This window comes from Rhinolophus ferrumequinum (assembly GCF_004115265.2).
Source record: "Rhinolophus ferrumequinum isolate MPI-CBG mRhiFer1 chromosome 5 unlocalized genomic scaffold, mRhiFer1_v1.p scaffold_110_arrow_ctg1, whole genome shotgun sequence".
Taxonomy (NCBI): Eukaryota; Metazoa; Chordata; class Mammalia; order Chiroptera; family Rhinolophidae; genus Rhinolophus; species Rhinolophus ferrumequinum.
This window is the reverse complement of record NW_022680355.1, coordinates 37707-55342: the sequence shown is the minus strand read 5'-3', so window position 1 is coordinate 55342 and position 17636 is coordinate 37707. Positions and strand designations below refer to the sequence as shown.

General features: G+C 36.9%; 1 protein-coding gene across 7 annotated transcripts in view; it reads right to left on the bottom strand.

Moving 5' to 3' along the window:
- Nucleotides 1-17636, bottom strand: part of OPTN (optineurin) — a 39849-nt gene that overhangs the window by 9834 nt on the left and 12379 nt on the right. For 5 of the 7 annotated variants that reach the window (XM_033100539.1, XM_033100537.1, XM_033100536.1 and 2 more), the window contains 8 exons: nucleotides 15775-15848; nucleotides 13838-13972; nucleotides 5749-5851; nucleotides 4390-4505; nucleotides 2934-3083; nucleotides 2458-2551; nucleotides 2232-2279; nucleotides 888-1046 (listed from right to left, as the gene is read on the bottom strand). In XM_033100539.1, coding sequence (XP_032956430.1) covers nucleotides 888-1046; nucleotides 2232-2279; nucleotides 2458-2551; nucleotides 2934-3083; nucleotides 4390-4505; nucleotides 5749-5851; nucleotides 13838-13972; nucleotides 15775-15848 — 879 coding nt within the window. The remainder of the gene's footprint in view (nucleotides 1-887; nucleotides 1047-2231; nucleotides 2280-2457; nucleotides 2552-2933; nucleotides 3084-4389; nucleotides 4506-5748; nucleotides 5852-13837; nucleotides 13973-15774; nucleotides 15849-17636) is intronic. The other 2 variants (XM_033100542.1, XM_033100541.1) reach the window with 1 other exon arrangement.

Below are 17636 nucleotides of genomic sequence, written 5' to 3'. Positions count from 1 at the left end.
GGCAAAATAATAAAATTTTCAGAAGACAATATAGGGGAATATCTACATGGCCTCGAGGTAGTGAAAGTTTTTTTAAACAGGATACAAAAGTACTAATCATAAATGATAATAAGACTGATAAATTGGACTACAGTAACATTAAGAACTTTCATTCATCAAAAGACACCTTTATGAGTGAAAAAGGAAATCACAGAGTGAAGAAGTGTGCAGTGAATATAGAGAACTCCTATAAAATCAAGAGAAAAGCCAGCAAACGAGAAGAAAAATGGGCAAAGACATGATTGGGCACTTCACAAAAAGGGATACCTAAAAGGCCAGTAAACATTTGAAAAAGTACTCAATCTCATTAGCCACTAGGGAAGTGCAAATTAAATGAGACACCATTATATACCCACCAGAATTTTAAAAAATAAAAGTAAAATTATTGATAATACAAGTGTGGGTACAGATGTAGAACAGTGGGAACTCTGTTGATGGCAGTGAAAACTGGTACAACCGCTGTGGAAAACTGACGTTATATGTTAACGTCAGTACACGCATACTCTATGAACCCGCAATTCCACTCCTAGGTATGTACCCAACAGAAATGAAAGGACAGGTGAACAAAGAGACATGCAGAAGAATGGCAGAGCAACATTAATCATAATGCCCCAAACTGGAAATAACTATCTATCAACTGTAGAATGGATAACTTCATTGAGCTACGCACTTAAAAGTATGGTGCACTCTCCACATGTACATGATATGCGTCAATAAAAAAGTTTTAAAAAACATATTGGTAGAAATAATGTAAAAACAAAAACCATATTTTAAACACCATCACTTTCCCATTTAAGATTGTAAGCAGGGTTGGCCTCACTCAGCTCATGTTTCAGAATGTAGCTTACCTGCGCCCTAAGAACTGTCATGGTTTCCAGGTCTTCCTCCTGCATGGCGATAGTCTGCTTCATCTCATCCATTTGAAGCTGCTTGGAAGCCAGGGCCTTCTCTGCCAGTTCCAGTTTTTCTTTTAGTTCCTGCACCATCACCTTATCCACTTTTTCTGACTGAAAGAGAAGTTTATTCCAGAAATGGTTTTGAAATAATTCAACCTATTTTAGTAAGATAGTAGATGGTTTATTTTTTTTAATGATTGGCTCTAAATTTTCTGTTAACTAGTAATGATAACTTTGATAACCTACTCAAAAAGTTGTATTCATGTAACTTATGGCTTGCAAATAATCATTTCCTAATTTAAGACAATATTAAAAACAGAAAATACTAACATAAAAGAAATAATAACAAACTCTGATCTCTGAGATTATAACTTGCTAAGGTTACTATTTTCCCACTCACATTACTCTTACTTTGTGAAGTCAGTGGAAAAGAAGAAACATGTTTAAATTAAAAATGTACTAGGTCCTAGAGAGGAACAACATTCTATTAAAGGATAAATGAAAAAAGAAAGTATTTTTATAAGGATATAATTCAAAGCTTCCACTGTCTTTATTTATTGCAGCTTTATTGAAGTAAAACTGACAATAAAATGTGTAATAAATAAAAAGGTATTAAAGTGTCCAAATGTGATGATTTGATATACATATACATTGTGAAAGGATTCATCCCACTGGGTGAATTAACACATCTGTCACCTCCCATGTCTACCCATGGTGTTAAAATTATCACACCATGCTGGGCATATTACTAACTTAAGTCATAGCCTAAGTCCAGGGTCTCAAGTTTACTGACAGCAGGCAAGCTAGCCTTGGAATGGTTCCATGCAGCAGACAGCCCTTCTCAGCCCCAGCCAGCAGTCTCACTATGCACTACTCACAGTAAAGTTCATGCTCTCAGCTCTCCTATAAACCCACCCACCGTGAGAAATGCTAAATAAAAGTTAACGCCCTGAGATTAGCACCACCTTTGTACACAAAGCACATTATACAGGCATACCTTGTGTTTTTGCACTCGCTTTATTATGCTTTGCAGACACTGTGTTTTTAACAAATTGAAGGCAACCCTCCACTAGCAAAAAGATTACAACTCTCTGAAGGTTCAGATGATAGTCAGCATTTTTTCGCAATCAGGTATTTTTTATAGCTCGATGAATTTTTATGTATGTTAAAGTATTTTTTAATTAAGGTATGTACATTTTTTTTAGACATAATGCTACTGCACACTTAATAGATCACAGTATAGTGTGAACGTAACTTTTACGTGCACTGGGAAACCAAAAAATTCATGTGACTCGCTTTATTGCGGTGGTCGGGAACTGAACCCCGAATGTCTCCAAGGTAGGCCTGTACATACGTAGAACATCAGAAGTTATAAGCACTTAGACACAAGAAATCAATTATAAATTGAAAAACAATTTTCAAACCAGATTAATTTAAGATTAACGCAACTACTTTACATATAAAATGTTCAATAGTTTCTGTTCCTTACTAGGCTATGAAAGTAATTTTTTTCTATGAATACCTCTTTCCTTTTTAGTTCTTCAACTATTTTCAATGCATTATTATATTCTTGAAGAAGCTTGTTGTGTGTCAACTGTAGAGTGGCTAATTTGGACCTATTTAAAAAGAAATTGAAAAATGGAATCTTGGGAACATAACATAGAAACTTAAAACCTTGACTCCCAACCTTCTTCTGAACACTCAAGTAGCAAAATCTTCTCTTTCACCTTTCCCATCCCACCACCTACAAGCATTTTCTAACTCTCAAAGAAAATACTTTTTTCCAAAAAAAGAAAAATCAAGATAAGATTACAAATAATTTTCATAATTTTGTTATCATAAAACTATAATTTTATCTCCTCAGAAAAGTCTCCTACTACTCCTTCAAATAAATAAAAGGGAAAATTTTTAAATTTATTCTCAAATCCAAATTCCAATTTTGTATAAAAGAGCTATTCTATCTTTTAGCAAGCAGTCATTCAATCACGGCATACTTACTTTTCATCTTCTGTTTTTGCTTGCTCCATTTTGATTTCTGATCGCATGCTTTCCATCTGCAGCTCTAACTTTTTGTTATTATAAACAAGCTCTTGCTTTTCATTCTGCTCTGATGGCGTTGCAGAATTTTTCCTTTCAAGGGCCTGACATCTAAGAAAGACCAAATTTCATGAGGATAAACAACACTCTTTTATCTCTCAGTGGCGTTTAAACAAATCCCAAGATTATGTAGCAAATAAAAAAGGTTTTAGGATTGCATTTTTCAAGGATTTAACAGTACAAAATAAAATATTTTATCCTCCTTGTTTCTTTACTAGAAGCAAGTAGTATTTCCGAACCCTTATGTCTAACATAGAAAAGTACAGATCTAAGATCACACAAGCTACTGCACACTTGAAGTAATTGTTTTAAGTAGTCATGCAAATATATTTTTGTTATTCAGACACAAACCAAAGTAGTAATTGGCTAAAGGTGCTTCTCATATAGTGATCCATGGATATCTTTTATATTTTCAAAAGGGTTCTGTTAAGCACAAAAAATATGACTTCTGACAAAGATTCAATAGGGTGAAAGGAAGCGCCCTAAGTCCTTGTAAAGATCAGAAAAAGAATTTCAATATAATAATAGCAGATATGAACCAATAGTAGTTATGGGCAAGGCAGTAGTGCCAAGCACGTGAAACATTATCTCACAACACATTATGATATACATTTTACAAATGATAAAACTGAGGCTCAGAGAGGTTAAATAAATAACTTGCCCAAGGTAATATCACAATTAAGTTGTAGATCCATATTTCAAGCTAGGTCTGTCTGTCCAGAATGCTTAGCATTAGCTACCATGCTGTACCAGATCACCATAATACCGCACAGCCCTGGGAAGTGTAACTCCAAGGAAACATGTGTGCACGTTGTTCTGCAAATAGTATATGTTTGCCAACTAATCCAAAAGAACAACATCAACTTAGCTTTCCTCAATTTTGGACACCTTCTTACATCAAGAGAAACCAGCAAATGCAAAATTCTCAACTTACACATTGGCATTTATAATTGATGGAAAATGAAATTTTTTTGTAGATAAATCTCACTCAAGTTCTTCTTGCTCTTTGCAGCTTTATGTTTGTTCACATTAATGTTGTCAGTTCATGTAAGTAGCAGGAAATCTGGCTCACTGCTTTTTATAAGTCCTCATATAGGCTAATATGCTTAACAAATGTCCCCAAACAGTAGAACCAAGAGTCCCCTGGGCTCCATCACCCCACATTACTACAAGTATTTCATGTTTATATATCAACTTGTTCATTAACCTGACCATTAGTGTTTTCTGAATTTGTACTTTAATTAGGTCTCTACTTTTAGTCAGTAACACAGTAACAAAACTATGTTTTTATATAGTAATAGATTTTGTAAAAATACACATTTTTTGAAGGAAGATAAAATTTATCTCTTATTCTTACTTTTCTTGAAGTCTCTTCTTCATTAGCTCAGCTTCACTGAGTTTCATATGAGCCTCTTGAAGCTCCTTAAACAGGGTTGTCACCTGCAGTTTCAAAGCTTCCACTTCACTTCCAACCTATCGTAAAGGAAATCCCAAACATGCATATGTGATTCGCATCAGAGATTAAATGAACCTCTTTTTGAGGAAACAGTGTTACCATTAGTTAAGACTGACTGGTGAATTGATTAAACTTTTGACAATACTTTTGACATATGAACTTTTGGTTCATATGAATGCCCTAATATCTTGTATGAAAAGAAATGTTTTGGACACACTCTGTTTCCTCTTAGAGCATTAACTGATCAGCACTTGTGGTGATGATTTGAATCATAATCAAAATTAATCCTGATCATGATTCAGGGGATCACAGATCACAGTAGTGTCCAAGCACAATCTAACTTACCCAGTTAGCAAGACCCATATTCCTGGCTGACTCATGTTTCTAGTTTACTCAGCTGTTTTCATCATACTGCCTTTTTCCTGGCATCTCTAGAATTTTTGTCAATGAGTTTTATGGTGCCTTGAAAGTTTCAGTACTTTTCTATTATTGGTTATCGAATTAAGTTTTAGTCAACTGGGTACTATTATTCACAGGTTGTTTCTTCATCTCAGTTTTCTAAATGTTCTCCATTCTCTAGAAAGTAGGGGTCTTAGCCCACAGCATGGCATACAGTAGGCATTCAATATATATTTGTTGAATAAATGAATTAGCTAAAGTGCGTATTTTATGTAAATGCTTTCCACGCGGGCTATTTGTGGCTCTTACAACTCCCTGGCTTCATCGACTTTGCCTAGGTTTAAGACTGTGTTTGCAGACTCCAAAACAGTCAGTGAATTGCCATGGAACACTGACCATGTTAAATGAACCTTTCTCATTCAAACTCTCTTATTCAAACCAGCAGTGGGATAGAACTCAGATCTTTCATGTCTACCTCAGTTTCCGAGCCATATCTACAAATGATCTCATTATAAAGTGGACAACATTCCTTTGTCATTTAGGGGGCCTGTTCACTTAGGAATTTAGGAGAGGAAATCAATCCAGAAGAGACAGAGGAGTGATTTCCTAGAATCACTATGGCAGGAACACATCTCACTACAATTTACAATAAATGAAATTCAAATCAGGACAAGGAAATATGAACGAAATAGAAAATATTCAATGTTAAAATTATTTCTGTATTTCTAAAGCCAACAACACATCACAAAACAACTCTAGCTTCTATACTACTCTTATGTCCATCAGGGCGGTGGGGGGGGGAAGGGCGATCTGGCCCTTCTGGGAAGAAGGTGAGAGTAGTCTTAGAATCTCAGTACCCACAGTTTCTGTGCCTTTCTCCTCTTCTTTCTCTTTTTCGGTGTTCCCCTCTGTCTGGGTGTCAATCTCGGAACAATCATTGGCTTTCTTTTCTAATTCTGAAATTCTAAAAAATCAGAGAAGAAAAGTTACTTTCTCTTTGGTTCAAGAGGAATAACAATTGCAGAAGCACTGAAAAGAACATTGTTCAAAATCTGGATAAAGGACCAGAGGTTTTCAAAATCTCTTTGCATTCACCAAATTAGCTTTGGTTTAGCTTGCATCCTAAAATTGGCTAAAACTGATTTAAGAGATGAATGCATAGGGATAACTCATCTTGAACACTGAAAAACACTGCCTCTTTTCATGTAAGTATAATACTCAGAAATATTTTTAAATTTTGTGTTTTTGTGTGTGTACACATGTGCATGCATATGTATTATACATGAGTATGTGTCCTTTATAAGGATTCAGCAGAGAAGAAAAGACTTTTCCTTTTTGGACCCATCTGAACTTACAAGTCCCTAAAAACAAACAAATGTAGCAACATCCTTCCACTAAATCATAATCACAGGAAAGCCATCGCAATACAAATGAAACAGAGACTTGTGGTTAAAGATGGTAGACTGATTATATGCCTGAAATTTTTCTCCTATCCTGAACCCCACTAAAAAGACTTTTAAAAAGCCAAACACCTACAAGAACCCCACTAAAAAGAGAAAAGGAGAGGGAATCAGAGCCAGAAGATTTGAGAAGCATATTATGAGTGCGAACTGACTAAGAAGGCTCAATCTGAAGCCAACCGTAGGGAGAGCCGAGATGTAACCCGATTCACACTATGGGACCCAAAAGGCTTAGGAGTCAGTGACAACAGGTATCTCTGGACTTGGGGATAAAGTCGGAGCACATTTAGGAAGAACTAGAAAATTGTAAAATAAAAGGTCTTTGGACTCAGAGACATAAATCAGAGTCGAGGGCTTGGGTTCCCTATGGAGTCTTCTCTTACTCATCTCAAGAATCCTGGCATCTAGGAAAGTTCCCTCCAGACAGGAGACTGTAAGTTTCCTCTGGAGTATGTGACTAGGAGGAGGCAAAAAGATTTAAAGTTCCTGACATGGGGTTCACCAAAGAAACCTCCCAGCCATATCTCCCTACACACGCACACAGTGCTTCAATCAGCTTCCAATGCCCCCTGTTAAATCTGATCAGACAGCCAAGATTACCAGACCTTTGAGGAACACCTTAAAATGAAACAGAAAAAAGTAAACCAAAAGAAAAAAACCAACTTGCTGAAATTAGAATATGCCAGGGGAGCGGGGTAGCCAGGAGGAACTTCCAAGGAACTATCATTAATATCCTTAGAGACAAAGGAAACGCTACAACCATAAAAAAAGTAACACTATAAAAAAGGAACATTCAAAGGACACCTCCCCAGAAAAAGGAAGATGAAAGTTGATCAAATGTAACAGAAAGGAGGGAAGAAAAGAGAGAGAGAGAGAGGCAGAACAAAAAGTTGAGAAAATTAGAGGATTGGTCCAGGAGGTCCAATTCAAAATAAGAGTAGTGCTAGAAAGAGAGAACAGAGAAAACTGAGGGTAAGAGATTATCCTTAAATTAATTCAAGATCATTTCTCAAGAACTAAGGGACACGAGTTTGAAGAGTGAAAGAGAGTTCAAGAGTGTCCAGAACAAATAGATGAAAAACAGGCTCACACCAATGCATACGAGAAGTTCCATCCCAGAAGATTAGGAATCTGACTAACAGATTTCTCAGCAGTAACATCAGGAGCTACAATAAAATGAAGTAATGTGTTCAAAATTCAGAGGGAAAATTATATCTAGTATACAATTTTATATCGAGCCAAACTATCCATAAAGTATGAAATGGAAAGAGAGATTTGCAGAACTGCAGATTCCAAGAAATATACTCCTCACATATTTTTTCTTAGTAAATTAGTGGAGATGTGGTGAGCTCTATTTGAAAAAACAAAAAGTTTTTTAAGAATAAGAAAGGCACTCGATTAAGGGAACAGGTGATCCAGCATAGGAGAGCTGAAGGAATTCCACAGGACGATGGCAAAAGGAGATTCCAAGATGACTGCAATACAGCAGGATCTAGAAAGCAACCAGGCAAGACTCCAGCAGAAAAGTCTTCAAGAAGAGAATACTACTAGACAGTACTAACATGTTCATTGGGGAAGAGAATGGGGAAATTAAGCAAATTTAAAACAGGTAATTATGCATAGAGGTAAAAAAAAGTATAAAAAAGGAAAAGTGGTCAAGGCGCAGAGCACAGATTAACCGAGAAGTGTGTGTTTGTGTGTATATGTATGTGTGCATGCACAATAATGTAAACAATGGTTAGTGATCTGACTAAATTCCAATGTACTGTACTCAATTTCAGAGTTGGGCAAGGAGAGGAAGAAGGGTCCAGAAGCATGTGTGTGTGATGACGATGATGGGGATGAAAGACAGTTAAATATTCATCCTTCATAGTGGGAGATCAATAAACTATGTTTAAAATAGGGGGGAAATTTTAAGTAGCAATTTAAGCCTGGTATGTGGAGGTAAATGTGGAAAGAACCAGCTAAATATGTTGAAAGTGGTTATCTGGGGAAGCAGGAAAAGCAGGTGGGGGTGTGGCCAAGGAACTACTGTTTCTCTATACAAAGCTTATGGAACAACCGACTCTTTAAATTGTGTGAATGCAAAACTGATTTTTAAAAAAGAACTTAGTGGTGATAAAAAGTAAAACAAACAATATTGGTATCTTGCAAATTGCCAAACCTAACTGGTGCACAGGCTCAGTTCCTGACTCAGCAAGTAAGTGGGTTAGGAGCCATTTGGTGCAGGGTTGAAGGAGAGCCTTTACCACTCAAACATCTACAGTGTTTTGACCTACATGTGAATTACAGCTTATTTTAATTTTCTAGGGCGCATTTTCCAATTTGGGTTGACTTTTCCTTGCTAACTCTCAATTTTCCTGGGTCACAGTTCTTACACACTTCCCCTCTCCTTACTGGCTGTCAGTTTGTTTAGAAAACACAAATTACGTGACATATTAAATTTGACAAACAATGAAAGAAAGACAAATCTACTGTTCCCTCTCCCCACAAATCACCTAAAATTTTTCAGAATTTCATACTGTCTAAACCATTATTTCTTCTGATTAATGAAAATGAAGATTAACTTTATTTGAGAAAAAAACATGCTGAGTCTTGGGATGTGTTTTCATCATATCTTCCATAGTATGTAAATCAAGCCAGGATGTTCAGGTATCAGTGATTTTATTTCTAGGTGTCAGCCCTACCTTAGGAGGAACTCATCAACCTGATACCCACATAGAAAACATTAGTCTTGGCAACTAATCACTGACTTGCTGGTTGTTAAATACTGAGAAGGCTGGCTCCCAAAGCTGAATTTTAATGCAACTGAGAAAGGGACCCTTAACAGGGTACTCAAGGTGAGAGAGTGAAACACCCATCTCAAAACAGGCCTGACTTCCTAGCTGCCATTTGAAGAGCTATGCCTCTTAGCTACCAGACAGAAAGTTTTCCTTATTCTGAAAGCAGGAATTATATATATTATATAAAAGATCAGGGTGTATAATTAGCAAGTTCCTAAGTTTATACTTCTATTATTATTATTATTATTATTATTTTAAACAGGGACACTTTTTTTGGTTTTTCTTTTAATGTGTTTTTTGTTGTTGTTGTTTTTTAATTGGGGAACAGTGTGTTTCTCCAGGGCCCATTGGCTCCAAGTTGTCCTTCAATCTAGTTGTGCAGGGCACAGCTCAGCTCCAACTCCAGTTGCCCTTTTCAATCTTAGTTGCAGAGGGCACCGCCCACCATCCCATGCGGGAATGGAAACGACAACCTTGTTGAGAGCTCGCGCTCTAACCAACTGAGCCATCCTGCCACCCCTCTGGCAGCTCAGTGGCAGCTCGTTGTCTTCAATCTAGTTGTGGAGGACGCAGCTCACTGGCCCATGTGGGAATCAAACTGGCAACACTGTTGTTCAGAGCTCACACTCTTAACCAACTGAACCATTCGGCTGCCTCCTACACTTTAATTTTTAAAGCTAATCATGTTGTCTAAGTAAGGATGAATTACTGGCTGACCTTGACACTTAGAATGGTGTACAGAACTCAGGAAAGGAAACGTGCCTATGAAATAGAAACGCCAATTACTCATGGCTATTAAAAGTCTCCTTCAAAGCATAACATCTTCTTTTTAAAAGTCAGCCGTAATAAGGTGTAAAAAGAATGCTTTTGTTTATGTATTTGTGCATTATTATTATGTTTTGGGATTTGTCAAAAAAGCAGGACAAATATTTTACTCCATTAGAATACATGGTACTAGTCTTCTAGATGTCCACCTCCGAAATTTTCTAAGCAGTAGGACATGGGAAAAATCCTAAGATTTATAGCAACCATGACCTTTTCACCTTTGAAAAGAGCTGACAACCAAATAAATCATTGGACAAGTGCCAATGTGTCTTCCAGGTTAACCTCATTCTGAATAAATAACTTGTTTCCTATTTTAAGAACAGATTTTCCTATAGTTAAAAATTTTAACTGCTTCAGATAGAAAGCGTTTCTTATAATGCTATAATTTTAAGATTAATGAGCCATGTATAATGTCTGAGAGAATTAACTATATCATAGTATATTTATGATTAAATGTTGCATTACCGGAACCCTAAAACTATTTTTTTTTTTAATTAAAGTTCATTGGCGTGAGAATTGTTAGTAAAGTTACACAGGTTTCAAGTGTACAATTCTGTAATACATCATCTATATATCATTCTGATTAATGAAATCAGAATTGGGTGTTCACCACCCAGAGTCAGTTCTCCTTCCATCACCATATATTTAATCTCCTTTACCCTCATCTACCAACCCCTTCCTCCCTTCCCCTCTGGTAAGCAGTAAACTATTGTCTGTGTCTATGAGTTTTTTTTCTTATTTTGTTTGTCTTGTGGAACCCTAAAACTATTGCATAACCTCCCCCATGTCTTATATGGTCTAGCACTTTGCATTTCTAAAAAGTGAATTCCTACATAGAAATTCATTGGCTTAACAACTTTATAAGATACATTTTACCACAAAGTGTGTGTGTGCAGGCGTGTGTGCATGTGCGCATGTGTGTATACCACAGTCTATGAAGCCAGTATTTCTCTTATATTAAATCCAGACAAAGACATCACAAGAACAGAAAACTACAGACCAATATTGCTTATGAATATAGAGGCAAAAATCCTTAACAAAATACTAGCAATCCAAATCAGCAACATGAAAAAAAAAATTATAAACCATAATCAAGTGGGATTTATCCAGGAATCAAAGGTTCGTTTAACATCTGAAAATCAATGTAATATATCATATTAATGAAGGTTTAAAAAATCCCATACAATCATCCCCACAGAAACTAAAAAGCGTTTAACAAAATCACAAACCCTTTCATGATAAAAATTGCAACAAACTAGAAATAGAAGCGCGTTTCCAAACCTGATAAAAGCATCTATGAAAAACTGAAAGCTAACAGTTACCGCATTTGATGGTGAAAGAATAAAAGTTAAAGAAGTTGTGGTATATATACACAATGGAATACTATTCGGCGGTAAGAAAAGATGATATAGGAACATTTGTGATAACATGGATGGATCTTGAGAGTATAATGCTAAGAGAAATAAGTCAGACAGAAAAAGCAGAGAACCATATGATTTCACTGATATGTGGTATATAAACCAAAAACAACAAAAGAACAAGACAAACAAATGAGAAACAAAAACTCATAGACACAGACAATAGTTTAGTGGTTGCCAGAGGGTAAGGGGGGTGGGGGGTGGGGGATGAGGGTAAGGGGGTCAAATACATGGTGATGGAAGGAGAACGGACTCTGGGTGGTGAACACACAATGGGATTTATAGATGATGTAATACAGAATTGTACACCTGAAATCTATGTAATTTTACTAATAATTGTCACTCCAATAAATTAAAAAAAAAAAAAGAATAAAAGTTATCTCCCTAAGATTAGGAACAAGACGAGGATGTCAGCTTTCTCCACCTTTTTTTAACATTGTATTGGAAATTCTAGCCAGCGCAATCAGTCAAGAAAAAGAAATATCGTGGTTGGTAAGGAAGAAGCAAAATTATCTCTATTTGTAAATGACATGATCTTGTATATAGAAAACACTAAAGGAATCCACTAAAAAAATTATTACTGCTAATGAATGAGTTCAGCAAGGTTGTAGCCTATAAGATCTATATACAAAAATCAGTTGTATTTCTACACACTAGCAATGAATAATCCAAAAATGAAATTAAGAAAACAATTTCATGTATAACAGCACCAAAAAGACTAGAACATACAGGAATAAATCTTGAAAAAGAAGTACAAGACCTGTATGCTGAAAACTATAAAACATCACTGAAAGAAATTAAAGATGACCTAAATAAATGGAAAGACACCCCATGTTCATGAATCAGAGGACTTAATATTGTCAAGATGGCAATGCTCCCCCAAAACTTGATTTCCTAACAAAATCCCAGCTGGCTTTTTTATTTTTCCTAGAAATTAACAAACTTACCCTAAGTTTATGTAGAAATACAACGGACCCAGGAGAGCCAAAACTATCTTTTAAAAGAAGAAAAATTTGGATGACTCACATTTCCTAATTTCAAAATTTACTACAAAACTATTATAATCAGGACAATGCAGCACTGGCATAAGAATAGACATTTGGATCAAAAGAATAAAATTAAAGGTTTAGAAATTAACTTTACCTTTATGGTCAACTGGTTTACAACAAGGGTACCAAGACAATTCAGTGAGGGAAAGAATAATCTTTTCAACAAATGGTGTTAGGACAAGTGGATATCCACAGACAAAAGAATGAAGTTGACCCCTAAATCACACCATAAAAAATGAACTCAAAACTGGATCATAGACTTAAATATAAGTGTTAAAAATATAAAACTCTTAGGAGAAAACATAGGATTGAATCTTTGTAACCCTAAGTTAGTCAATGGTTTCTTGGATACAAAAACCAAAAGCACAAGAGACAAAAGAAAAAATAGATAAATTGGACTATGTCCAAAAAAAAAAAAAAATTGTGCTACAAATGATACCATCAAGTAAGTGAAAAGGTAATCCACAGAATGGGAGAAAATATTTGCAAATCAAAAATCTCATAAAGGACTTGCATCCAGAATATATAATGAACTCTTACAATAAAAAGACAATACAATTTTTTTAAATAGGCTACGGATTTGAATAGATATTTCTTCAAAGATATACAGATGGCCAACATGAAAAGATATGCAATCCTATTAGTCATTTAGGAAATAAAATTAAAATCACAATGAGATACCATTTCACATTCATGAGGATGGCTATAATAAAAAAGACAGATAGTAAGTAACAAGTGTTGGTGAGGATGTGGAGAAAGGGGAACTCTCATACATTGTGGGAATGTAAAATGGTGTAGCCACTATGGAAAAGTTTGGTAGTTCCTCAAAATATTAAACAGAGTTACCATATGACCCAGCAATTCTACTCCTGTGATACAACCAAGAGAATAAAAAAAAAATGTCTGCAAAAAAATGGTATGAATGTTCAGAGCAAACATTATTCATAATAGGCAAAAAGTGGGAAGAACCCAAACGTTCACCAACTGATGAATAAAGAAAATGTTGTCGTCATACAATGGAATATTATTTGGCAACTAAAAGGAACGAAGAACTGGTATGTGCTATAGCATGGATGAACTTTGAAAATATTATGCTAAATAACATAAGCCAGTCACAAAAGACCACATATTATATGATTCCATTTATATGAAATGTCCATAACAGGTAAATCTATAGGGACAGAAAATAGATTACTGAGAGGAATGGGGAATGACTGCTAATGGGTACCGGGTTTCTTATTTGGGAGAAAACATTCTAAAATTATAATGTAATAATGGCTACATAACTCTGTGAATATTCTAGAAATCATTGAAATGTACACTTTAAATGGATGAATTGTATGGTATCTTAATTATATCTCAGTAAAGCTGTTAAAAAAGCAATGTATGCATATTTTAAGTTACGTATTTCATACCTTTCTTTGGCTTCCTTAAGTGCTTTCTCAAGTCTCTCCACCTTCTGCTTTTCTTCCCTTAGACAAAGCAGGAGCTGGCTCACAGTTAGTTCCTCAGATTCCAAGTAATCCCTGGCACTTTCTGCAGATCTGCTCCTATATCAAGATGGTATAAAGGTTTTCATCAGAAAACAAAAATGTTCAACTCTAAGAGTGTAACTGGAACCACCTTAAAGGAACAGCTTTCCAGAACACTCTCCAGTTAATACTCATTTACTGAGCAAGCACAGCTGGCCCTATGACGCCCAGTGCCCCAGGCCTCCGTGCTTTCCAGGGAAGGGGTGGGGACTGATGGGTAGCCTCGCCTTACACTGCACCTGCTCACTTCCTCCAAATGTCACTGTGCCCACCACACCAGACAACAGGACCCACTGAAACAGCGGAGCACAGGTAGTCCTGGTTTCTGATGCCCAGCTCTCCTAGAGAACTAATCTCAAAGAGGACACAAAGTACACAAGCACACGTGCTGCCTGTGGTGACACGCACATCACTGGCCTTTCTCCAACTTGACAGAAGCCATCACATTCTCAAGTCAAGAGAAGAAAATCAAATAATTAGAGCAGAGAAATGTGGGTACCGTTGGCATATCAAATATTTTTCTCGATTTCAAAATCTGATTACATCAAGAGGCAGTTCAATGACAAACCAGCACCACAACTAAACACCCCAATGACTATATTTTGCTAATGGCAGCTGTTTTTTCAGTAATCTACTCAAGTTCACACGGCTAATAAACAGCTAGGATAAAATCACGATTCCTGACTCCAAAGGTCAAACTCCAAACCTAGAAATCAGTCTCTGTCTCCTTAATACACTTTCAAACAGGATAAAGATACTGCAACAAAATAATAATAATAATAAAACACAGCTGCGTGGCTTGAAAGAGGAAGTGGTCTGTGCATGTGGATATAAATGAGGAGGAAGTGGCTTGGAAATTTCAAACAAGGCTTTCTTCCTTCCTACCACTTCCAATAAACTCTTTTGCTAGTAAAAGTACAACATGGGGGAAAGCTGAGGAATTTCTAACGAAAAAGGGAATTAACTTTCATTTATGCCCATTGCCCTGCTTGATGAAAGAATATTACCTAAGGCTTATTTTCTCACTTATACAAAGGTTTGGGAGCATAACAGAAAAAAACCCACCCACTTTCATGTTTTATAAATACATTCATCATTATAGAAAAATGGTATTAAAAGCCTATGAAGGAGGAGATCCTTAGAGAAACTGTCAGATAACTGTCTCTTTTAACAGGTCTTATACTTTAGTAACCAATTTACAGAGGGTGAGTGGACAGCCCATTCTGGGGGAGCACTGCCTGCAAGAGTCTCAGGGGCCCAGTTCCTCAAAGTCCCCCCATCATTTAAGAGGTCTGCTTCCTAATATCTTCTTGGGACAGGTCAACTTGAGACTCCAGAGATAAGATATCTGGGCACTTCCAACCAACGCCCAGTGACTCAGAGCACTGGCAGTCATTGTTAGAGAAGATTATCCAGTAGGATTAGTCCCCTTGGTGTGTGCTCAGGAATGAACACGGCAGAGAATATAGAAACTTCCCACTTATCAAGCTGGGCAGCCTGGTCCAGGTCAAAGTGCACTGGTGTGCAAATAAGGAAACATGGTATTTTGATGGAGAACAAGTTTGTTTTCCCTTCTAATCTGATGGGAGATGGAACACTTTGAGTGGTGAGGGTTACCTAACCAAACATTGCTTTTATTCTCTGCCAGTTTTGACTGCAACATCAAACAGCATTCAAACCGAACACTGTTGCAAGGTTCTGGTATAATGTAATAAGAAGTGACTTTTCCAGCCCATCATGTGTGACCTCGCAGTGGGGAGCTGGAAGTGACATGACTGCCCAGTCTGCCTGTCCAACAGCCCTAGTCTTTCTTCACATACGTGTCAATGAAATCAGTTCTTGTGGGCCCAGGACTTGTCTTCATTTCTTTCACTGCCACATGTGCTTCTCCTTCCTGTACAAGCAGAAATGAAAGGGATTTAACACATGTCTGCAAGACAAATTATCAAAAGAGCAAAGGCAAAAGATCAAGAATTTTGGTGACACGCAAGCCAAGGAACCTACCAAACATTAAGATGTGAGATGCTTAAATTTGGTCAAGTGGAATGGAAATGTACCCTTCCCTCACCCCACGTGCCCTATCAGGATTATAAATACCTCGATGAAGGCTGGGCTCCTGACCCTATAACATGAAAGCTTATCTCCTCTCTCTCCTTGGCAGTTCCCTTCTTTCCTAGGTTAAGGTCACACAGAGTTAGTTACAACTCCACATACCATCCAAGTACAGTCCTTTAAAATGCAAAATCCTAGAACTTGCTGAAGCAAAGTTGAAAAAGAGGCAGTTTTCTGTGAGCAAGGCTCACAAAACACAAAGTCGGCTCCCATTAGAAATCCTGTGTATCTTGGGCCATTTAGGAAAAAAGAACATTAGGACCACTTAAATGATTTGAAAGATATTTCTATTCTAATGACCTAGTGGGAAAATCTTCCAAAAATGAAGAAAGATTGTTCTCAGTAATTTTGATTGTGACACTCATCCTAAATCTTGGGCAATGTGTTCCAGTTCACAGAAGCAAGGCAAGAAAAACAGGTTTATACTAAAAATAACTCACTCATCAGTGAGGGAACATATTATTCTAACCATACACTCTGAAGGAAGATGCCTCATTTGGAAACTTCTGATATGCTCTTTGGGCTTCCTGAATTTTATCAGTTATTTGCAGAAGGTTAACACTCTGATCAACCTTGTGCTTTATAATCTTCAGTCATTTGCAGAAAGGGTATTCTGGCAAAGGATGCTTTTCAAATGGTATTTTAATTCTCTTAATTTTGACCACTATTAAGGCACCTAAAATTTATTAGGGGGCATGGATGGCAAGGTTACTAAGAGCCATTTTCCAACTCTATCAATCTTCAGTGCAGCAAATGAATCAGATTTCAGATACACCAAATAATTTAGCTTTTTGTAAGTTGCTCCCCACTCCCCCTTATGTACTAAGTGTACTTTTCTTTCAGAGACGTGCACTTTGACAAAGCTAAAATGACAGTATGCATGACAGGATTTCACCCTCATGTGTTTTTCTCCCTCACTTTTCAATCTTTTTTAGTAGCAACAAAAAAGAGGCCCCTCTGTGGTTTATCCGCCTCTGTAGTAGGACACCCAGACACAGCTGTGACCGACGCCTCATATGTGCTTAGAAATGGGGCGGGACCTGCCATCTGGCTCAGCTCACTTCAATATGGGTGGCACATGAATGCGAGTTTGATAGCACCGGCTTCACATTCTGTTCTCAGAGGTCCCGGAACAGCTGCTGTTAGAGAAAGTTCCTCCACCTATATAACCAGAGCAGCTCTGCTCCTTCTTTTCTCCACTTCTGATTTTTAATAAACCAGGGTACTTTATAAGACTGTCTTTGAAAGCATGGTTCTATTATTAAAAAGTGTTTTTTTTTAAATTCTTTTGTTGGAGAATATTGGGCAACAGTGTGTTTCTCCAGGGCCCATCAGCTCCAAGTTGTTGTGCTTCAATCTAGTTGTGGAGGACGCAGCTCACTGGCCCATGTGGGAATCAAACCGCCAACCCTGTTGTTCAGAGCTTGTGCTCTAACCAATTGAGCCATCCGGCCGCCTCTGAAAAGTGTTTTAAAGCTCTTAATTTACTGCATCTGATCACGATTCTGCTCACCGAAGTGAAATGCTGAACACAGCTTTGAAACCTGGTCTGAAAAAGTTTATGCTTTTA